The 25106-nt window shown below is 40.0% G+C and overlaps 1 protein-coding gene across 2 annotated transcripts in view; it reads right to left on the bottom strand.

The window, feature by feature from the left end:
* LOC147166729 (casein kinase II subunit alpha) overlaps positions 1-14252 on the bottom strand; it is a 36169-nt gene extending 21917 nt beyond the window's left edge. The window contains exons 1-8 of one of the 2 annotated variants that reach the window (XM_086086448.1): positions 14089-14252; positions 12465-12742; positions 12276-12387; positions 10919-11020; positions 6252-6302; positions 1636-1695; positions 1458-1541; positions 780-890 (exon numbers count right to left, since the gene is read on the bottom strand). In XM_086086448.1, coding sequence (XP_085942574.1) covers positions 780-890; positions 1458-1541; positions 1636-1695; positions 6252-6302; positions 10919-11020; positions 12276-12387; positions 12465-12565 — 621 coding nt within the window. In that variant the 5' untranslated portion in view covers positions 12566-12742; positions 14089-14252. Of the gene's footprint in view, positions 1-779; positions 891-1457; positions 1542-1635; positions 1696-6251; positions 6303-10918; positions 11021-12275; positions 12388-12464; positions 12743-13730 lie in introns of both variants that reach the window. The other variant, XM_086086449.1, reaches the window with a different exon arrangement.
* Between the last annotated feature and the right edge of the window lie 10854 nt (positions 14253-25106).

Here is a 25106-nt window from a genome sequence, read left to right as displayed (position 1 = left end):
TCATGACTGAAACATCTTCTAATTAGCAGATTAAAGGGATACTTGAATCATTGAGCCATTTTTAGCAGCAAAATATTTTGAATTTGGTAACTTCATTATTTTTCATGTACAATTGATAATTTTAAATACTAATTTTTCCACTTGCTGTCAACTGAAGATGACATAACCTGTGCTGAGGAAGTAGGTAACTCCCAATAATTTACTGACCAAACCCAGAAAACAGGTGAGCCATGATTGGTTGTTACCCATTTCCTCAGCACAGGTCATCTTCAGTCGACAGCAAGTGGGATTTCTTTTTTTTCTTTTTATTTATTAATTGTACAAGCAAAATAATAAAGTTATCAAATTCATTCTGGACAAAATATGAACTTTTTACTGCTGAAAATGGCTCAATCAGTCAAGTATACCTTTAACACCTTAGTTGTTCACAATGGGTACTCCTACAAACCTCTGGCCAATAGTTTTTAGACTGGATTCGGTTCGAATTTCCCACCCTCTGTCTGTGGATGTGGGTGGGAAATTCTAACCAGAATCCATTGTGTACATGAATTAGGGAGTGTGCATTTTTGCTACTGCCACATTCAATTTTCTGCGTTCAGCAGCTTTAAAGTGGCCAAACTATGCAAAAAAAAGAATTCCAGCAGCGGGGAAACGTTCTAATTATTATTATTTTTCTTAAATCATTCAAAAATGTACCATACAATTCACAATAAAGTTCATGTGAAATTGATAAAACAAGGATATGTTCTCCTTTTACACCCTATTAATCTCAGCTGTACCTGATAGTCCACCAAGAGCTCTGGTCCTTTAAAGTAGCGTGAGGCGACCCTGACGTTGTACTCCTGTCCTGGGTGGTAAAATTCTGCCAGGCCCCAGTCAATAAGACGTAACTACAGTTTGTAACACATACATAAACATGTGGACAACACAAACAGAAACAGTATCAGTCGAGAGCCTGCTCTAAAAGATAGTTTCAAAAAGATCGGTTGGAGCCCTATACAGTCTTGCCTTGGAATAGCAATTTGACCTTTTCTACCTAATTTTGGTTCTACTGTTAAAGTACCACTGATTGTCAAACCGCCCTAAGTGGGGCGAAATTCGTTCTCTGCATTTGACCGATCCCCTGAGGGAGCGGTGAGCAGCAGCAGCGGCTGCACTCTGGAATCATTTGTTGATCTAACCCGAACCCCCAAAAAAAACTTCCAACCCTTAATGCTGAGTGCTAAGCAGGGAGGCAAATGGGTCCTATTTTTATAGTCTTTGGTAAGACTATGGAATTGACCCCACAACCTCCCAGTCTCAGGACAGACACTCTACCACTAGACCACTGAGCTGGTTCCAAGTGTAAACAAGATACAGTGGATATCATTTTTTTTTTTTAAAGGCTACATAACCCTGTCAAAAATCCAGCTTTTTGTGGTGCAACTCAGAAAAATGAGACCAAGACATTTTCTTACCTTGCGGTGTTCATGATCAATCATCACATTATGTGGCTTGACATCTCTATGCATGATTCCCATACTGTGACAATAGTCCAGGGCCTGTAGAAAAGAACCACCCCATCAACTTGCATAACATATGGAAAGAAAACAAAGCCTAGATTTGTGTGCAGCAGACAATTCAGGGTTGACTCACCTTAAGGATCTCATACATGTAGAACCGGATGTCATAATCTGTCAAAGTTTGGTACAATTGCTAGGGATCAGAGCAAAGTCATTAGGGTGGTACATCTTAGAATAATGACTATACGACTACAACAATGCATCACTCATTGCAACAACAAAAAAAGTGCAGCCAGAAGGCACCAGTGCTTGAGGATATAACAAGAAGATATGGCACTGGACAATAATGCTCCACTATCACATACATTAGTGATGCACCAAAATGAATATTCCTGGCCAAAAAACAAAAACTGAAAATTAGGAAACCAAGGCCCAAACCCAAAAGAGATTATGTGTTAGAATTTTTTTTTTTAAAGTGTGCGCTCCCTGGTTCTTTTTGTAGTGACGTGTGCTGTCACCATAGATAGGAATGTCCTTGTCCTTGGTATTGTGATTTCACCAAGTCGGCTAAGAAAGACAGCCCACCTCCGCTCGGTACAACGGGACATCAGTGCATTTGTGGCTGACCAAGATGAGCGACCCGCAAAGCACTGCTACTCTACCACTCCTTTTGTCCCAAGTCTGATCTTAGCAGGCAGAGCTGCCAAACAATAAATGTCACTTCCAAAACAATTGGTCTGAATAATTTTGCAATTATGTTTAGGAATGTCAAGAACAATACCGCGGTTTGTATGACTTGTGTTTTCCCCCAAATAACTAGCTTTAGACCCTGTACGGAGCCAGTCAAAGTGTGATTGTCGGCTCATGAGTTGATGAAGGCGGCTCATGAGTTGATGAAGGCAGCTAACAGCTGGGGGAATTCATGCGAATGGGCACTCTGACCAGTACAAAACACCTGATTTCACCTGCTGCTTCTCTAGTTTAATTTGACCCCAAGCTCCAAACAATGTCCTGTGGGAAGGCAGCTGTGACAGAGATAGTGACAGAGGGGTTTCACATTGCTCAGCACTCCCAGAAAATATGCATTAAAGGTTTTTGCTTGCATTTTCACATCCTTCACACAATCAAGGTCACATTCTTTATCTCGACATCTCTACAGGTGTTTACATTTTATCTGTTGAGGTGAAAGATCTGGCAATTTCAGATCATTTCTGTGTGTTATTTGAAGTACAAACAATCCCAGAAATTCAGACAACCACCGTCTCTCTTAAAAAAAGTATATAAATGAGAACACAAGCAATATGTTTATGGAATTAATGGCTCCATCACCAACTGTCAATGCAGAGACTATTGATGAACTTCTGGATGAATTCACCTGAAAAATCTCAAATGTTCTGGATGCTGTTGCGCCTATTAAAACTAAGACCATTTCATCCTGACCTAAAACACCTTGGAGGTGTGCTACCAACGTAATGATTTTGAAATCAAAGTGCAGAAAGGCAGAGCGAAAGTGGAGAAAAACTAAATTCCAAGTTAATTTTGATCTGTACAGACAATGTCTTTGCAATTTTAACAAAGAGCTAGTAGTAGCGAGACAACACTTTTCTGAAATCATTAGTAAGAACCTCAACAATACACGCACCCTATTTGCCGTGGTCGGCCAACTCACAAATCCCCCACATCAAACAGCGCCAGAACTCATTTCAACAGATAAATGCAATTCATTTGCCTGCTACTTTAGTGAAAAAGTACAAGCCATCAGGTCAAACATTGTCACAAAACCAGCACAATGAAAAAAATGATGCAGCACTTAAAATCACCTAGGAATAACTACTATGACAGAATTTGACTCGGTGGATCAAAATACTATAACAGACTTGGTTCAGCATTTGAAACCTTCCACGAGATGTCTTGACTCTGGGGTTTTCAAAACTATTGTGAAATCTGTAATAAAGAAATAAAAAGGAAATAATCAACTGCTCACTTCAATCAGGCGAGCTTCCTAAATCTCTGAAAGTAGCTGCCGTCCAGCCCTTCCTAAAAGAGAATGCTGGATGTATCCCTTCTAGCAAATTATAGACCTATTTAGGGCTGGGCGATATGGCCCCCCCCCCAAAAAAAATCAAAATTTTTGCAGTCATTCAGGACGATTACGATTTTAATCGATTTTAATCTAATAAACCCAACAAACATTTAAAGGTTTCATTTTTCAAAAATAATTTCTGTGCAAAATGTTAAGACTACAATAATGTATACTGGTTCTAAATTAGTTTTAACATAGATTTAACATTCATAGTTTGTGCTTAAATGCCAAAATTAAGTAGTTGGCAGCTATTGTAAACATGTCTTGTAAACCACCCATCCAGCATTCTCTGCCACTTGTGCAAAATTGCAAATCACAAACACATTTGAATGTAACAGTACATAAGAACAACATCTTTTAATAATCCGGAAGACAAAATTTGATTTCACGATTTAGCAAATTTTCAACGATTCGATTTTTAAAATGACGATGTGTCAAATTAATTTGATTTATTGCCCAGCCACCATCCCTTCTTAACCAAAATTGTTGATGTATGTTCTTTTAGTAAATTTTGTAACCTACTTTTGTTTTCTTGCTGTTAACTACTGTGTTTGTCGATGCTTATTTCTTTGTGTAACTTGATATTTTGTTAAGTGAAGTTTATTTATATAGCCTTGAATCACAACAGACTTAAAAGGCTTCGCACACACTCAGTTTTCAAATATTAACATCCCCTGATCTTAACCTCACAGCCTTGAAAAAACTTTTTTTAAATTTACCGTAATTTCCCCGACTAATTTCCGGCGCACCTAACGATAATCCGCGCTAGCTAAATTTGGGGAATACTCGAGATTGTTACATGTATAAGCTGCACCCGACTTTAAGCCAAAGGCGTTTTAATGTTACTGCACCGGTATATAAGGGTTCCCGCTACCACAGAAGGGATTGTCGGGACAGAGGTGACTGTTTGGGAACGCAAAGCGTCTCATTTATTAACATCTGAACAGCATTCGTGAGGTGCACAAATTTTAAAAAAGCGCACGTCCTGCAGTCACAGTAGTAGTACAGTATAAGAGAACAAAACTTGTAGCACTTGTCAAGGCAATAACGTCAAATGGCTAAATGAAATCCGTTTTTAAGTGCTTGCCTGTAACACGGCAATAAAGGTGCTTTATTCTCGTGCCATCATCCTCATCCTTGTGTCGGAAATAAACAGGCCCAGAATGGCCTCGTCAGCCACTCTCTCTCCTTGGTTGTCGTTCTCAAAACCAAAATAACTCTTCTTCCTCTTTTGTCAGTGTCAGAATCAAACAGGTCAATTGCCTTCAACTTAAACGCAGCATATTTTTCACTTCTCAGTTTCTTTTCCATAATGAGGGCGCAAACTGTTTGACTTGCTCGGCCTGGCGCCCTTGCACTTCCTTTATAGTGCGCCTCCTCGTGACCTGGTGGAGAAGCCACACTGTTGCGGCTTATCGTACGGAAATTACGGTAAGTTTTCTTTTCTTTTAACAGTATACATTTCCTTTTGCGTACAAGTACATTTCCATCTTACAACTGTGCACATTTTTTATATTCTTATACAAAGGTCAAATAAACATAAATGGGAAATGTTGACAATTACAGACACTTGAATAAAAAAAAAGGAGAAGACAGAGGGTAAAGAGAAAAAAAACATACATACATAAATGAAAAAGTGTATAAATCCACTCTCAACATCCAGTGCAATCTTAAAGCTCCCGTTGTGCACTTCTTTACGCTCCATTATGTATTATGTCAGCAGTCATAGGTCACCAATTCATTGTATTAGTAAGGGCATGGCAGGTTTCCAACGTTTGTTAAATGTTTTTGGAGGCTTAACGAATATGTAATTTGCACCTACCTGATAAATGTCCCCTATTTACATTATAATACATTATGTGGAAGAATATGGATTAATATTCTTACAGGGCTTTGTGGAATAATATTCTGTTTAAAAAAAATAACTAAGCGTGTCAAAAATATCTTCCCAGAACATGTCAAATTTGGCGCATGACCAGAATACATGAATGTGGCCATATTTGTGCCATACTCCCCCAAGCATGAGCTTTGTTTTTGACAAATGATTTAAGATTGTCACGGTTAGCTGATATATATTGCTCAGCTTATTATTATTTGACCAATTCATAAAGCCAGCATCAAGGTTTTCAAGGGTGAAGGTAGTACAAATGACAATGTTTGCCAAAGGTGAAATTGTTTGGTAGTTTGAATGCAAACTGTATTTGATTCCAGACCTTTAAAGTAGTTTTTTGTCCAATTTGCCATTTCCTTTTGTGGCATCCCCTTTAAAGGAGCATAGTTTGAGCCTTGTTTTTCCTCCCCTCGCCCTTCTTAGTGGTTTCTTTCCTTAGTTTAGATCTCGGGGCACCTCAGTGGCTAATTGACGTGCTTTCCTGTTCTGTCTCCCTTTCTGTCTCCCTCTGTTCATCATTGCTTTTCATGTTTCATGGGGTGTGCCTTTTAATTTCGTTGCTCTGTGCGATGACAAAAATAATTTCATTTAATTTATAACTTCTTTTGTCTGGTTCAAGTTATTTCTGTGACCATAGGTTTTCCTTTCATTAAGAGAGGGGTACCAACAACTTTGTCAATACATACATACCAAAGAACAAAAAAAGCAAAAGTGCAAAAAGAAGAAAGATGTTTTAGAATTTTTAAATAATTTGAAGAAATTACAAATTTCTCACCTTGAAGTCGGTGTTGTTAACATGCTCAAAGACTAAGGCAGGTGTACGAGACTGAAAAAAGAACAATGAAACATTTATAACACTTAGGGACAATTAATCAAAATTCAAACCAACATTGCAATGTAACAGTATGCAATTTTCATATAGCAATGGCTACAATTTGAAAGTTGCATACAAACAACTCCAGTGGAGTTGGGACATTGTGTTAAACAATATAAAAATAATACAACGATTTGCAAATCGTGTTCAACCTATTGAATATACAAAAAAGACAAAACTTGTCATGTTCAAACTGATAAACTTCGTTTTTAGCAAATAATCATTAACTTAAAATTGTATGGTTGCAACACCAGTGTTTTTCCTGTGTACAAAATTCATAGGCAGCCACCTCCACCTTTTTTGCTCACCACCTCTAGCCTGAGTGACTGATAATGTATGAATGCTTTAACATGATAATAGTCATAATGTTATTGGAACAATTATTCTTATTATTGGAACATGGAATTATTATATATTGCCAGTAAAAAATTAAAGAGAATCAGTTGGAATTTACAGAATACATGCAGGTCATGACGCATGGTCAGAATTAGGGATGTTCAACACCACTTTTTTCCCGACCAATACGCAACTCTTCAGTAGTCACTGCTACTGATACCAAATACCGAAATCACTCGTAAATACAATTTCCCACCCTTAAATGACAAATGATTTTAAAGAAAGACCTATACATCCCAATATATTATTTTTCCTTAAAATTGGATGAAGTTAATGGCAACTTTGTATTCATATCATTTCTAATTCCTTGTCCCTGATTGTAAACGGCCGCAGGAGGGTGGCCGATAATGGTATCGTCACCGCCGTGAGTACCGATACCTTAAAATAAGACTGGAATTGGCACAGATACAGATTATACTGGTATCGGTAGTCACCCATCATAGTCAGGATGGTACCACCTCTGCCTCAATTTGAGCCAGAAAAAACCCTGAACACGTTCCAAAAAAGATGGGACAGGTGGCAAAAAAGACTGAAAAAGTTTAGAAATGCTCATCAAACACCTGCTTGGAACATCCCACAGGTCAACAGGCTAACAGGTGGGCGCAATGATTGGGTATAAAAAGAGTTTTCTGATTTGCACCGTTATTCACAAGCAAAGACGCGGTGAGACGTTTTCAGAAAAGGGATGCATGCTGTCAGTGCCAGCCGATTTAAGCATTTTGACTGATCTTTCAAGGTCCACAGAAAATGTTCTGTTTGGACTATGGAAACACACATACTACCAAATGAAAGATTGAACTTTCATCTTTCATCAGAAAAAAAAGTTTGTTTCTACCTTATTCCGTTCTTTAGTAATCAACAATAGAAAATGGTTAGTTTCACCCGATTTCGCTTGTTTTGGACCAAAATACGGAGAAATCAAGCTTTTAGTGAAACGATATTATTTCATGCACTCTAGTGAATTTTACACTTCTTTTTGTCCATGAATGATGCCACAAACACCTAAATAGTGCTTTACTTCTATAAAACACTACCACCAAGAATGAAAAAGTGTTTTTTGATAGCAAAATACGTTTATTTACATTCAACAGTGTAACAATTTGACAACAATTTGGCAAACTATTTACAAATGTGTGCAACTGTGGTGCTATTTACAATTATGTGGATGTTTCAACGATAGTTTTTCTTTTTGTGAAACACTCCCCTGCGTGCAAGGAAACGATTGCCTCTTCGCGTGCAGAAGCTACACTTTCTTGCAGGCCGTTTTTTCCGGGGAATAGCAAGTATATACTGCAGTGTGTGTTGCCATAAAGTCTAATATCAGGATCATGTTACGGTTACGTTACGGTGGCGTTAGTCTGGCTTCCTCATGTCCTTCAGTTGCTATACCGGGTGGTAGATGTTCTGATCCATCTTATCCACTCCATTCATGGTGGCATCGTAGTCCAGAACCAGTGTCTTCTCCGTGATCAGACTGTACCCGCTCCTCCGATTAATATGCATTGGACTCGGGGTACTCTTCATTGTCCGACAAAATGTCCGCTTGTGCAGCTACGGCGTTAGCAGCGCTAGCCGGTGAGGCTTTATGACGTGAGAATAAAGGCCGCGTCCAACTGTGGCGTCCAACTGTGGCGTCAACCTCTGGATTCACCATCATCATCATCATCATCATCATCATCAATGTGCATTGGTCGATGCTTTTCGACAACTCTTCCTTCGCCCGATCGAATCTCCGCTTGTGCAGAAGTACCCGGTCGGTTGTGCTGGCTGCGCGTTTTCCAGCGTTAGCAGCGCTAGCCGCGCTAGCCGGTGAGGCTTACTTACTATGTGATCATAACGGTCGCGTCAAGGCTTCCAACTTTGGCGTCAAGCTCGGAGTCATCATCATCGTCGACATCAATGCGCTTTTTAGTATTGATCGATGCTTTCCGTCTTTGAAAAAAATGCTCAAGCGTGAGCTGCTTGCAACCGGTTGCTTCATCAGCCATTGTTGCATGATCAGCCATCGTCTCCTCAACACTCTAGCTCCGCCTCACGTCTTGTACTGACGCCCACGGTGGGCGGGCCACCCAACCTTGTGCAAAGAGTCATCGCTGCCATCTAGGGGCCAAAACGAGTCATTATACTAACTAGATCTGCCTGATACTTTCAGCACAGCTGCCCAAGGCTTTCATCCACCCGTTTCCAAAAAAAACAAAAAAAACATAGTGAACGTCTTTTAACGTCCTCGGCGCCCTTCCGTAGGTTTATACTAAACGTTTTATAACGTTTATGGCAGTCAAAGAGTTAAGCACAATGGGCCTGATTTACTATTGTGCTCACGCACCAAGTCGTGTGCAAAACATGGGTACGCATGAAATGTGAGATTCATCATTATCTTCGTACTTGAATTTGTGCGTATTCTGCGAACAAATTTAGAACATCCTCAGACCATGCGTGTGCATAAACAATGACAGTCCAGCTTCTAAAAAAAAAACGTTTCACCCAATACACTCAATGTAATTGGAACTACAATCATATACTAATAATAATTTTAACAGCATCAACTGACCATATTTTCACAATCATAAGTATTAAAAGGCGCAATCTGAGTTATGTGTGCTATTTCTGTATTTAAAGGCACTGTCCAACGTTTTGACTCAGAAATAAACACTTCTTAAATACAGGATGTTTAAACATAAACTCCTTCTCAATCTACACCTCTGGGCTTCTGTTAATGTGTAGTGGTGATGGTTGTGCCTTTTAATACTTATGGTTGTGAAAATACAGTAAATACAATACGTTATTGCTGTTAAAAGTATTATTAGTATATGACTGTAGTTTCAATTACACTGCCTTTTTTTTTATATGCTAGGTATGTGTTAGCGTGAAAGCATGCTACAGTGTGTTTTAAGCTAGCGTATGTTTTACCATGCCTGCGCCCAATAATACGGTGCTCCTTATGTGTGTGTTAAATACAGATAAAGCATGTAACTGAGACTGTGTCTTTTAATACGGTGCGCCTTATGGTCGTGAAGATACGGTCTCCCTTAACTACAGAAAATACAGGGTTTTTTTTGGTGTTTTTTCAATAAGATTATTATTATTTTATTATTATTATTTTTTTAAATAACATTAAAACTGGAGAACTGCGGTGTCAAATGTGATACGGTCAAAAAATTTGGTGCTGGCACACCCAAGAAAAAACAACAATTTGGCCTGTGACTTGGCAACCTTGACATAATGTGGCCCGCAGTAAAAACTAATTAGGTGTATGGCTAGCCGCTTCGGGTCCATAAAGAAGCACAAAACCACAGTATAAAAATAGGTCAGTCGAACAACAACATCATCTGGGTATCAGAATCGGTGGTATCGGAATTGGGGGCCAAAAAAATGGAACAACGCTAGCTTTTATCCAGGTAGACTCCTTTTTTATTTATTTTGTTTGTCTCATTAGACAAAAATCTTAGTTTCTTGGGTTGTTTTGCAGCTTCTCCATGACAACAGTAATCACGCGTAGACGTTTGATTTAACTTCTGTCTTTGGATCGAATGGAGAAAGGGGAATGTGATGTATGCCGTAAAGCAGTCTGCACGTTCATACTATTTTGTGTGCCAGTTTTCCCACCATCCTCCTCAAAGTTGTTTAGTAAAAGTAAAAATTACACCGACCCCCCTCAGGCCATGACAATGGTTTCATTAATCTAGCTGTAAGTCAATGTTTCATCAGCACAATTATGAAAATATGAATTGAAGGTTAAAATCGTATTTAGTGTTGCTTTAATGCACTGCGGTATCCAGGAAAGCAAGTTCTGAGAAATAGCATCGCAACTCACGAGGGAGTTAAACTCACTGGAAAATCCATGGTTGGTTAAAACGCCGTTTGGACATCAATGTGTACATTGAAACACAACAATGTTCAAGGTATTGTGTTGCTTTTGAAGCAACAAAAAAGCTATCTTTAAAAATACTAATTACTCTGCTTTTCACTAGATGGCTGTGTGCAGAGCCTTAACGGGAAGTCAACTCCATAAAAAGGACGAGGTGTCACATCATTTTAGCAAAAAAAAAACATTGATGAGCTTACACAAGTGACAGTATCAACATGCTATTGCATTTGGTGACAAGAGAAATATATCAAATTGATTTGACCATTCCTGTACAGTATATCAATTACAAAAAATGCACACTTACCACAGGGTCTTTGACAATATCTATGAGTGAGATGATATTTGGGCCTCCTTGTAGATTCTCCAAAATCTTGATTTCACGCTTTATTTTCTTTTTCTTGACAGGCTGACAAGACATACATTTCATTAATGTTTTTGGAATGAAAGTACGGCTAACATAGATAATAGGGTGCAACACAAGTAATATTTTTAGACTGCAAGGCCGCGTGGCGTCAGCAGCTTGAACCGGAAGGGGGTCAATGTAGAAGCGCGCTCACAGGTGACCCATGCTAGTACTGCTTGTTTTTGTTCTTGTTTATCTCAGAAAAACAACATGCCAAGTAAACACTGCTGCTATGGAACTTGCAGAAACAACTCCAGACACTACGACCGCCCACATATGAAGGATGTTTGGGGTTTTTTTCTTCCCGAAGCCAAAAACTCTATATGTGAACGATAAGTCAACTTTGTGCAGACGTCGAAAAGACCAGTTTAACGCCAGCGAGGTGAAGCCTTTCATCTTCATCCTTGTATGTAGTAAACATTTTGTTGGGGGCCATGCATGCTCCTACAGACGACAATCTTGATCCCTTACCGGCCACCGCTTGTCCCGAAGAGGTACCGGTAAGCGATTTTCTTTTGGGGGGTTTTTGTGTGGCGTTTGACACTACCCCGACTGCTGGACGACAATAATGAATGCTAAAAATAGCTTTGCCACTATTGTTCGAACCCGTCTTGCTTACAAAACTAATTTTTTTTTTGCCTTACATATAAATCGTGGTATGCTGTGAGTTATCTGTAGGGCCTTTTATAAAGTAAGGAAACAGCCTTAGTAAGGGGGGAAGGATTAAAATAATTGAGGTTTGTTAATATAGCAAGTGTTTTTGATTGTGCCCAAGTAGAATTTGCGATTGCTACACACCCAAAAAAAAGCAATACAAATTTACCCCCAACAATTGTCAAACATCTAAAACAACCAGATAGATATGACAGACAGGGCATATAGTGGTAAAGGATGGCTTGTTTAAACAGGAGAATGTCAGTGTCAGTTGTGTAGGACGAAAAAATAATAATAATAACCTCTGGATCAGATTGGCTCTTTCGTGTCTTTTTCAGCCCTCTACACTCAAACCATCTCTTCAATTGAACATTAGTATGTTCTTCAACATCTATACCAATGAATTTGGCACCAAGGACATCATTCTTGGACAGAATGAGTAGGTTAAGCTCAGTAGACATCTCGCTCGTAGACTGTTTACATGTGTCTAGCATGACTGCCCCCCCCCCCCCTCCCAGCCTCAGTCACTAGTGTCATGAATTTTAATTAAGTGTGGTGACGTGTATCGTGCGGCACGCCATCATCATTTTATAGCTTCATTTACCTTGAGGATCTTTACTACAATCTTCTCATTATTGGTGATATTGATGGCCTCAAACACTTCACTGTATTTGCCACGGCCTAGCTTTCGCACCAGCTGAAAGTCATCTTGGTTACTGTAAATACATAATTCAGGTTGGAAACCGGAAACAACATGGTGAAAATATAGTGAAGCAGGCAACAAGCACTTTACCCCCATTCCACTACGTGGGATTCATAGTCCCAGTACTCCCTTGGCCGGTGAGTGTTGACTTCATTGTACACTCTGGCCCGGCTTGGCACGGGTCCTGACATGTCCGACAGCTTGGCAGAGTGGATGGTGGGCTCTCTCAGCAGCAGAAGGCTCAGGAAGGAAGGGGTAGGAGCAAAGGTGAGGGGTGCAGGGTTTAATTCAGAAGGGGAAGGGGTATGGGAGGGGGAGGGGTTATTAGAGGACAAGGGAGGGGGCACCAGGGCACGTGGTTGTTGTCGCTTAAAAAAATGATAAGAAAATGAATGAAATACTATTGCATTCGAAAGATTGGAAGAAAAAAATCATCCTTAAGCTACAAAAACAAAAAAGAAACATTCGCAAAGTTGCTATAACATTGGGTATGGCAAAATATACACTATGGTAAAAAGAAAGCACTGGTGAACTCAGCAAACAGCAAAAATCAGTGAGTAATTGACGCACCCTCATAATTGCAAAAAGGACATTTTAGAGATGTAATTTGTGCTCACGGTTATCATACCGTCAGAATCTAATATCGGCTCATACCTAGTGGCAACTTAGAACCATACTTGTATAGTTTGCTTTATAAAAATATAACAAACACTAGGCACACGCAAATACAGCATGCTCCAGTCCGTGTTCCAGTTTACTGTTGGGTTGGGGGTGATTTGATAGATTATTGCTAAAGTGACTCCCCCCTTGACTTTGCTCTGCTAATGTGGCTGTTGTGTATATATTTAAGAAAAAAAAAAAAAGTAGCGAGGATCACTGGAGTACGTCATTCCTCAACCGGGATACAACTAACTACTGCAGGCTCATGTGTAGCAAAGCATATCACTCATGTTCGACCACCTTACACTGTTTCAAATGGGTAGTTTTTTTTTTAGAGCACTAATAACAATTTGTTAAGCGACCATTACAACAAACACAAAACAGAGCTGAATAGATTCCAATTGAACTCGTCTGGAGATGATGACATTACGCCTGTCATACAAAATGCTTCTCCAGACACAGCAAATAGGAAACCTTGTGTCTACATGTCATAATCAATAACATCCACTTGACTGTAGATAACAAACAACAACGACATATGTAATCGTTTGTCCGAAATGACCCATAAGATGCTGTATGTTCAGCACAGACAACAATATCCGCTGACAATATATTAAGTGACTATGTTATGCAGCAGTCTGTAATGCAATCAGAACATATAAATTACACAATAAGGAAACCAAGCACATCACTTACGCGGTTTCTGTTTAGTTTAGATGATTCGTTTTCTGCCGTTTGGTAAGATTATTCGCACACAATTAGATGCATTGGGACTCACAGCCGAATACAAGCTGGTAATCAAATTATATTAAACGTGCATGTTGAAAATTTGTTTTGAGAAATGCAGAAGGATGAGAGAAATAAGAGTACATTGGCCTGCGATATGGTTGGCGTAATTGACTGGGTTTACTGCTAACAGAGGACTACAAACTCATCCGTGTTGGGCGGACCCTTGACGTTAGCATCCTAGCCATAGCAAACGGCAAAGCTCACTTGTTTTGTCAGCCACTTTTGACTGGTTTACATCATCAGCAGATATACTGTACATATTTACCCCCGTGATCAATGAGACGAACAAAACGCTGCCCCAGAAAATCAGTTGTCAATCCCAATTGTCAAATTTCGGACGGTCGCCGGTATGCCTGCTCTAATGTGAGATTTCTGCTGTATCAGAGACAATATGGCGGAACACGACTGCTACGTCACCAAGTAGTGAGACGGAAGCTGCAGAAGGACAAACAAGCCCCGCGAGGTATTTCGACTAATTTACACAAATTATTTGTGAGAGAGAGAGAAAGAGAGAGAGAGATTTGTAAGCTTTTCATGCAGGGCAAACTCCATCCATTTTCTGTACCGCTTGTCCTCACAAGGGTTGCAGGGGTTGCTGGAGCCTATCCCAGCTGGCTTCAGGCAGTAGGCGGGGTACACCCTGAACTGGTTGCCAGCCAATCGCAGAGCACACAGAGACGAACAACCATACTCACAATCACACCTATGGAAAATTTGGAGTGTCCAATTCACCTGCCATGCATGTTTTTGGAATGTGGGAGGAAACCGGAGTACCCGGAGAAAACCCACGCAAGCACGGGGAGAACATGCAAACTCCACCCAGGAAGGCCGAAGCCTGGACTTGATCTCACAACCTTTGCACTGGGAGGCAGACGTGCTAACCAGTCAGCCACCGTGCCGCCTTGCAGGGCAAACTCCTTTTTTCAAAATCTAGCAAATGAAAGACACGCGATTGATCCTCCAATACAAATATATATATATATAGCAATGATAACTTCATCCAAACACTTTCTTTAGTGACTTATCAGTCTTTCACATCTACTTTGGGGGATTTTTGCCACTCTTCCTTGTAATGTGCAGCCAATTGTGAGAGGTAAGATGGGCGTCCAGCATAAACCGCCCGCTTCAGGTCCTGCCACAGTATTTTGAAATAATTTAAACTGGGCACATCCAGAACATGAATCTTGTTCTTCAGACATTCCTTGGTTGTATTGCTGGAATGCTTTGGATTATTGTCATGTTGCATGATCCATCTTCTACCAGGCTGTAACTTCACAAAGAATTTCAAATTATTCCTCTGAATTCGTGATTCCCTGGACTAGTGGAGTTGTCCAGGTCCTGAGGATGAAAAGCCAGGCCAGAATTTAAAATTCTCACCACCCTGCTTCACTGTAGGGAGAAGGTTCTTTTGCTGGCATGCAGTGTTGACTTTTCACCAAACATGACTGTTTTAGTTGTGAACAAACAGTTCAATTTTGGATTCATCTGTCCACAGAAGGGTCTTCCAAAAAGCTTCAGGTTTGTTCAGGTACTCTCTGGCAAAGTTGAGATGGGCAGCTTTGATCTTTTTTGTGAGCAGAGGCTTCTACCGAGCAAGCCTTCTATGAAAGCCTTGTCGATTTACTTTTCTTCTGATTGTTGAAGCATGCACATGTGTCCCAGATGCAGCAAAAAAAGGTCTGCAAATCCCTCAATGTGATCCACAAGTTGGCTTCCACCTGAATTATCATTTGTCTTGTGGGTCTTGCTGATATTTTTGAAGGTTATCCACTTCTAAGCTGGATTGTAATCATTTTGTGTTCTCTAGTTGCAGATGATCTGCTTCACGGTGGAATGATGAAGCTCAACCTTTTTAGATGACTTTATAGCTTTCCCCAGACAGATGTAATAACAATAATAATACTAATAATAATAAATTGTATTCATAGGTGCCTTTCTGGACACTCAAGGTCACCTTATAACATCAGTTAAAGCATACAAATACAAAGGTAAGAACAACATAAGGTAAATTAAAAAATTAAGAAAAGACGAAACAGTTCTAGTCAGAGAGAGTATGCTTGTCTAAACAGATGAGTTTTGAGATGTGCTGTCACTACCCACTTCCTGAGGTCCCCTGAGATTTTTCTTACTCTCATCTTGACTGACCTGTATGAGTTCACCTGGGTAAGATTAAAGTGACGTGGTTTTGTCTTTGTTTCAGTCAGTGATGCACAATTTCTTCGCTAAACCTCTCTCATTTCATTTGTCCATTTCAGTGGTTAGTTTAGCTACCAATTTGTCCTACTTGATCCTACTTGGCTGCTTGTTTTAAGCAATGCAGCTCAGAGTTCACTTACTTTTGCACCTACATGAATTGACCAAAAACTCTTTTTAATTTAGTTTTGACGACACAATAGATTTTTTTTAAAAGAACAATGCATTGAAATGCTAAACCTACACCTGTTAATTCATATAAAATGTAATGGCTCAGATTGAATAACAAAATCAGGTTGAAACAAATGGAAAATCCAAATTGCTCAAGAGGTTCACAAGCTTTTGAGCAGCACTGTATATATATTTATATCCCACCTCTCCACTACGTCAGGGACAATATGTGCACTATTTGAGTGATGGCACATTAAATAAATTTTGAAAATAGTAAAGTGTCCTCTTTTTATTATACCATCAAAAGACAGTATGTAATTTAATCAGTTTTTTTCTTTTTTAGGCTCATTGGCCATGAAATATGAATTTCACGTCATCTGTTACATTGTTTTTACAAATATCTATCGACTTCAAAATTCAAAATAAAACCTATAGTCCTTTAATTAGTCCACAAAACAAGAACATTATTCAGCATTTACTTTATGAAGCATTTCACTCCGTTTCCCTCATTTAAATTTTTTTTTTTTTTTTTTTTGCAAGATGATCCTGTGACGGAGTAGTTTACTGTGATGGGGTGGTATGGACAAACTCTGTCTCTTTAAATGATCTGGTTTTTAGCATTCATCTGATGAGGGTTAGCTTGACGGACCTCATTTAATGTGAATAAACAACAAAAAAGAATGAAAAATAATGTCAGAACTTTCCTCTTTTCTTCCTGGCTGCACCTGAGGTTCAAAATATGTCATTTTCTCTTCCCAGCGACCCTCGCCGACATGGTTGACGCCCCAAGGCCAGCGCAGCAGAACGTCTGAGATGCCTCTTTGGGCTGTGCCATGGTTGCGGGCTTGGCCACCAGGCGACCACTTGAGGAACAATTTTGTCAATTTTTTGTGGTCATCATTGGCGGCTGTGAGCCATCAGCCATGCATCTCTAGGACCTGCTTTTCACCTACCAGCGGCATGAAGCCCCTAACAGCTGAGCTGACCACAAAAAGATGATGCAAAAAAGGCATCATCTTTATTGGGCTAGTTAATATGTTCTTTTTGTTGTTGTTGGTACATTACGAACTACTTTAAGTTTGTAACAAAAATTCAAATAATTTGCAATTGATGTTAAATCATTCAATCACTCATACGTAGATAGATATTTTGTATTTCTGCTATTGTTCTCAGCATGCATGTGCAATTTCTGAAGGAATTGCAATAGTGTCCAACGAGCATAATAGATTGGTGACTAATTTTACTAATATACCTTATCCTACCAAAGGAGGGTGCTACACACTAATTCATACAGTATAGCCTATACTGAACATATTGAAGACACTTATTCAGGAACTCTGCTATAAAAATCACAGAAAATATTGCAAAAACGTCATCTCTTCTTGGGTTACTGAATCAGTACAGCCTAAAAGATCTTGAATAGATAGTTAGATTTTCCGATGTGATTGCAAATAAATGTATAGTGGAATTGTTCAAAACGTAATGCTGCTCCTCATTTACAGATTGTGTGCAGTGTTTTATAAACTGTGTGCTATGTTTGACTTTCTTCTTCTTCTTTTTTTTAATTAATGAAGTTATCTTTTATGTTCCAGCTAACTCTGGATAAAAAGATTTTCCTCTGGATCTCACTGAGGACTTTCATTCAGTTGAATAAATGATACAGTAATTAAAAATATCATACAAGCTATTCATGAAATTATATTTAGAATTCTGATCATCCATAGCCTATGTTTGCCCAGTACAGTGCTCTTGTACGTATTACTTTTGTCGCAAGCTTTGCCTCTTTGCTGCACTGCTCTTCATCAGTGTAATTCCTAAACATTGTGCCTACAGTGAAAGAACAAGTTCAAACATGTTGGTTGGAGAGGGCACCCTTCAAACCTGAAACAGCTACGAGTCTATTTTGTGAATTTGCGCGCTCTTTGCATGCCTGCATGCTGGGGTCGGTCAGGATCAATAATAATGTAAATGAATAACAACCTGGATGTGAACAAAACAACATTTGATATTGATGCTATTGTATACATGTGATGATTTGAATCTGTTTTAGATGAGGAATGAAGATAGAATGTCACATTGGTTGAAGCACGCCAACTTTATTGTCTCTGCTTGACCCCATGCATGATGTTGAGGATGTTTGGGAACAGCTGTTTTCTGTTAGTGAGGCTATTCTAAGTACTCTGATTGATTGAGGATATCCTCTATACAATTGCACTAGATGGTGAAGATGGCTTTTAGTTGTCAATCACACACTTTTCCTATCAATTGCCTATTTATGGGAGCATCCCGTCAGGGAAATTCCTTCAATTATATATATTTATATATATAATTTTCTTCTGTCAAAAATGTTCAAAATAAACATTTACTAAAATGCAGCAAATACACTATACTGATTATAATAGCACAATGGATGAGTTAGCACTGCTGCCTCACAACAAAATAGTCTCTCTGCGTGGAAGTTTTTCATTCAGGTAGCTTCCTCCTAAAAACATGTACTGTATTTTAAAGTCACTGAAGACACAGACAGCAAATAGGATTGCTAATTGTGTTTTTCTGTTTTTAAATGTCTGCCCTGTAATTGGAAGGTGATCAATCCAGGGTGTTTTTTTTAGTACAACTTGAATGATGGTGGACAGATCCTCCAGCGACGCATCTACCGCTGATCTGTAATCAGACTGCTTTAAAAGGCAGCTGAACCTAGTGATGGGCAGATGAAGCCTTTTGAACCCTTGAAGCTTTCCATCCAGTTGGTTCACAAAAAGGTTCAGCTCGTGAGGCTTCAGCTTTGGTGGCCAAAGCTTTGATTGTTATTTGAACTGTGTGACTGTGTTGGCATGAATTGGAATCAAAACACCAAAATGTGGTCTTCTGGGGTTCATTTATATAATCAAATCATATAATCATCATTCATTTATATAATCAATAATAATGTGTTTTTCTGGGGTTCATTTATATAATCTGTTTTATTTATTTCATTTTATTTTAAATCACTCATTAAAAAAAGAAATGATTGGGGGACAGAAAGAATTAAAACTTGTGATATCTGCTGATCAACACAAAATGAATGACAGCAAACAGTGAAGACGTTTTCCTTTTTTTTTTCTTCTTTTTTTCTTTTTTTTTAAGAGCTCAGTATTGTTCATTCGGTAATGTCATCATCATTGCTCTTTTTTTCTTTCTTTTTTTTGTATGTGGGTGAGTATGTGTATGTGCGTGTGTGCGTGCGTGTGAGTGTGTGTGTATTCGTTAGTTCACCAAAAACCTATTAAAAAAAACTCATACCGTTCACCTAAACCGAACACCGCCGTCAGGAGACCCGAGGAAGGAACCAAAGAAAAGAAAGGAAAGTGAAATCCAGCACCGACCAGACACCACCCACCCGGCCACCAACCAGAGTTCTTCACCAACCCCAGAAAAATCTAAATTCCAACAAATCAGGGAGACCTCAAGAGACCAAAGGAGAGACTGAGGAAAGGAAGGAAGGACAGACGAAGCAGAGTGAGATCCACAGACACCAGCGTCCACCGATTCAATGACCTGAGGAAGAAGCAGATTGTGTCTGAGTTTCGATAGATACTGGTGTGGTGGATCTGGCATGCATGAAAATCTCCATCAAAGAGGGGAGCCGTCGACCCCTGCCAGGACAGAGCAAGCGCAACACCTCAGGGCCCCCCAGGCCGCGGCAGCGCCAAAGGACGACCCCCGGGCCCCGCCAGGGTCACCGGCCGGAGAGCAAACCCAGGAGCAGGAGCGCCCCCCGCCCCAACACGGCCCGTGCCCCCAACCCAACGCAGCAGGACGGGGCCCGCCTGGCACCCCATCGGTACACAGTGCCCGCTCCCCCCACGACCCCCCGCCCCCCATCCACCCCCGCCATCCACCCCAACCCAGCCCCAGCCACCCCCAGGCCCCCAAGTCCCCCCCCCACCAGCCCCCCACCACCCCCAGGGAAATTATATCCCCACGCTCCGATCCACCCGCCTCCCAGGCATGTCAGTGAGTGTATGTGGTGCATTAAAAAAATTAATGGGGGGGGCGGCGCGGCGGGGACACGGACAGGGGACCGCAGCACTGCTCTATACTGCGGTCTGCCCCAACCGTTGCCCCCCCCCCGCCCCACACACACACAGTTGTGTGGTGCATTAAAATTGGAGCAGTGAGTTAAGAGGAGCGACCAGCGGGCCCCCCCCAACCGGGCGGGGGCAGGAGGCGCACCCGCCCACCAAACCCCCACCCACCCCACCGGGACCCCGGCGGGCATATGGGACCAGCCCGGCGGGGCGATAGGGCTTGCCCCCCGGATACTGGGGCCCGCCCGAGGTCCCAGGAGGTCCACCGGAGCGGGGCGGGCACAACACCAAACACACCCACCCCCCCGGCCCCCGGAGCACCGAGACCCGGGCCACGGATGGACCCCCCGGCCCAGGGGAGGGGAAGGAAGGCATACAGGGGAGGGGGAAGGGAGGGGGGAAGGAGACAACAAGAAGGGCAAGGGGCAGCGGCAGGGCCGCAGAGAGAGGGGGATAGGAGGAGGAAGGGTGACGAGGGAGAAGGGACAGGGAGGCGGAGGACGGGCGGGGAGAGGCGAGGAGGGAGAGGCAGCAAGCGGGAGGAATGGAGCGGGGAGAGGGAACCACAGGGCACCCCGGCGGCCTACAGGCCCCGAACCGCGTCGCCGGGCCCAGAGCGACGGACCGCGCCGGAGTGGTGCCGCCCCGGACACCAGGGAGAGCCCCGCAACGCAGCACCCCCCAAGAGACCCAGGGACCGGCCAAGACGCAGCCGCCACCCAGCAGCCAACAGAGGGGCAGACCCGCCCACGCCCAGCCAGGGGGGGACAGCACCTATAGAATTAACCCACTGGCATGCAGTGAATCCGAATATTAACCCTTAGTGCCCATTGGAGGTGAATCTGCTCGATCCTGTTGGCAGCAGCTGGGTTCCTGACTATAAAAACACAACCATTAGTTACAAATTGCCAAATACAGAAACATCAATGTAAGTTATCGCGATGCGGTGGCTCTCGCTAACAGGCAGAATTAAGTAACCAGATTTAGGTTAAAATTCTCTATATACGTAGACCATGTTTCTATAAATTTAGATATTTGGTTTTTATTTGAGGCAGATATTTTTTCCATTAAAATGTGATTTATGAGGAGGTTAGACCATTGGTCGATATTCAGAGTTTGTATATTTTTCCAGTTAACAAGGATTGGGTTTTTTTGCGATAGTAAGAGCTACAAGTGTAGATTGAAATTGTTTATGTGGTAAGTCAGTTGTTGTTAAGTCACCTAGCAAACACACGTTTGGAGAGAACGGTATCCTACAGTCCAAGATAGCGGAAAGTTTTTCTAAGACTTTAGTCCAGAAATACATAACCGGAGTACATAACCATAAAGCATGAAAATAAGTGTCTGTAGTGTTTTGTAAACACTGGAGACAAATGTTGGAGTCTGAGAGTCCCATTTTCTTCATCATATATTGAGTAATGTATGTTCTATGAATAATTTTATATTGGATAAGTTGTAAATTTGTGTGTTTTGTCATTTTAAAAACGTTTTCACAAACTTGAATCAAAAAGTCAGATTCCGGTAAAGACGTTTATCAGTATATGAAAGTAACTTATATATTTTTGAGAGTTTTTTTGTTGTTGTCGGAGAAAGCTTGGTAATATATTTAGCGAAAACCGGCGGTTGGAGCGTACCCTGAAGTGTTGGAATTTGTTTCTTTATCATACTTTTAATTTCCGTTTTTTATTTTGTATTTTTGGAGCAAGGATGTATATGATATAAACATATTATCTGAGAAGAGATGGTGGAGATGTGTAATTCCTTTCTGCTCCCACACACCTAAATAAAACGATTGGTTGTTAAGTTGAAAGTCGGGGTTATGCCATAGGGGAGAAAGCCCGCAGGGCTCCACTTGGGCTTTTGTAATTTTTAGTGCCTTCCACCAGGCAGTCAGGGTGGCGGAAATCATTGGGTTTTTAAAACAATTATATACCTTAATCGATGTTGTAATAAAGAGTAAATCTAGAAGTCTGAGGTTATTACAATCCTTCTGTTCTAGTTCCAGCCAACAGTTAGTATCTCTGTTGAGTTGTGCCCATAAAATGATATATTGTAGCTGGTTAGCTATAAAGTAGTGCATAAAATTTGGTGCCTCTAGACCTCCTTTGGATTTATTTTTCTGAAGGGTAGATAGACTAATCTTTGCTTTTTTTTTATTCCAGTAAAATTTTGTAACGGCTGAGTCCAACAACTGGAACCAGTTAGCCGTAGGTTTAAATGGAATCATTGAGAGAAAATAGTTTATTTTGGGTAAAACTTTCATTTTAATAGTGGCTATTCGTCCTATTAGAGAAATAGGAAGATTATTCCAGCGCTCCAAGTCACTATAAATGCTATCCAGAAGTGGAGTAAAGTTTAAATTAATTCAATCAGTTAATTTAGATGAAATTTTTGTGCCTAAGTATTTTAAATTACCTATAGGAAATGAGTAGTGTGGGTCCTGGCTTGCAGGGTTCCATGAATTTTCTGTAATAGGTAGAAGTGTTGATTTTGTCCAGTTAATAGAATAATCTGATAACTGTGAGAATTTAGTTATTAAGTCAAATACTTCCCCTAACGAAATAGCAGGCTTTTCTAAATAAAGTAAAATATCATCGGCATATAGATGAATTTTATGTTCTGTTACCCCAGAGTGAATTCCTTGAATCCTTCTTTCCTGGTGTATGGCTAATGCAAGCGGTTCAATAAATATTGCAAATAATAAAGGGGACAGTGGGCATCCCTGTCTTGTGCTTCTCTGTAGAGTAAAACTCTGAGATATAATAGCATTAGTAGTAACTGTATCTTTAGGAGAATCATATAATACTGACACCCAGTGAATAAATGACTTCCCAAAGCCAAATTTATTTAAAACAGCAAAGAGGAATGACTAGTTAACTTTGTCGAAGTCTTTTTCTGCATCCAACGATAGACTGCCTTTTTATCATGCCGCTGTGACATGCTAATAAGGTTAAAGAGCCTCCTAATATTATTAGAGTGACGACCTTTAATAAAGCCTGTTTGGTCGCTATAAATGATTGTCGATATGACTGTTTCTAGTCTAGATGTGAAAGCCTTAGTGATAATTTTAATATCAGTGTTAATTAGTGAAATAGGACGGTAACTTGATGGAAGGGTGGGGTCTTTTTCTGGCTTTAATAAACGTTTAATTGCTGCTGTATTCATGTGTGGGCGTATGTGACCATTAGTTTTAATTTCTGTTACTACTCTTAAGAATAGTGGAGCAAGCATTAACCAGAAGTGCTTAAAAAATATAGCCGGATAACCATCCGGGCCATGTGCTTTGCCATTTGGCATACTATCTGGAGCACTGTACAACTCGTTTATAGTAAGTGGCGCATCTAACATATCTTTATATTCAGTAGTTAACTGAGGTATATTTAAGCTACTGAGGAATGCCTCAATATGCTCTGGGTTAGGCTTGTTAGTTTCTGAGTATAGGTTGTGATAATAGTTATAAAAAATTTGATTAATTTCTTCTGGTGATTGTGTACATTCACCAGTTGTCCCTTTAATAGCCGTTATAAGCGATTTTTCCCGATTGCGTTGAAGTTGGTTTGCAAGAAATTTACCTGATTTGTTATTATATTCAAAGTTGTTGTATCTCAATTGTTGTATTATAAACTCTGTCTTTTTAGTTAGCATATCGTCTAACTGTATTTTTGTATTTTGTAAGTCAGTCCATATTTGGTTATTTGGGTTTATTGCGTACTCATCCGTCAGTTGTTTAATTTTATCTTCCAAGTATTTTTCTTATTTTTGATCCTGTTTCTTTTTATAAGATGAATATGATATAATTTTACCTTTAATTACTGCTTTCCCAGCTTCCCAGAGAAGAGATGGAGATAGGTCTGGAGAGTCATTTATTTCCTAAAAGTCTGCCCACTCTTTTCTTATAATTTTGTCAAATTCTGCGTCGTTTAGCAGTGAGATGTTAAAACGCCATGTCGGTGGTGGTTTAAAGGTATAATCAACTTGTAGGGAAAGGGAGACTGGTGCATGGTCGCTAATAATAATAGGATGTATTTTTGTAACAGTTTTATCAGCAATAGAGTTATTTGTAAGAAAAAAATCAATTCTTGAAAAAGACCTGTGCACAGCGGAAAATAAGGTAAATTCCTTCTTATTTGGGTTTTTAAGTCTCCAGCTGTCGACGAGGCCAAAATCATCCATATATTCCCCTATTACTTTAGTAGATTGTAATCGCCTTATACATGTTGTATTATTAGAACGATCTATTAATGGATTTAAGACTGTGTTAAAGTCTCCTCTAATAATAATAGTAGAGTTCGCTGCTAATTCAAACAGCTTAGAGAAAAATTTATGGAAAAAGGCCGGATCATCATTATTAGGGGCATATAAATGACCAAATGTATATATTTTATTAAATATAGTCACCTGAATAATAATGTATCGGCCCTCTGGGTCTGTTATTGTATTATTTAGAGTAAAGAGTAAATTCTTATGTATGAGTATACAGACTCCTCTTTGTCTACTGTTATAAGGGACAGAGTACGCTTGGCTAAAATTCTTATCAATAAGTAATTTTTCTTCAGATTTTTGTAGGTGGGTTTCTTGTATGAGGAAAATATCTGCTTTTAATTTTAAGAGATGGTCTAAAGTTTTTATTATTTTTGCCTGTGAGCGAGCGCCACAAACATTCCAGGAAACCAGAACTAATTTATGCATACAAACAATATAAACTCAGTCCTGTGTATATATCTGTATAGGCCATTAATTATTTATGTAAGTTCTTTTGGAGCAAACATGATTTATTGAATTAGTCATTTTAAAATAAAAAAAGGTGCAAATATATACATTTAAACAACTCAAAATTATCATTAATAAT

Source organism: Leptonotus elevatus, chromosome 10, assembly GCF_054856555.1.
Source record: "Leptonotus elevatus isolate MCC_2025b chromosome 10, RoL_Lele_1.0, whole genome shotgun sequence".
In the NCBI taxonomy this organism is placed as follows: domain Eukaryota; kingdom Metazoa; phylum Chordata; class Actinopteri; order Syngnathiformes; family Syngnathidae; genus Leptonotus; species Leptonotus elevatus.
The sequence above is the reverse complement of the archived record's forward strand: the minus strand, read 5'-3'. Positions and strand labels throughout refer to the sequence as shown.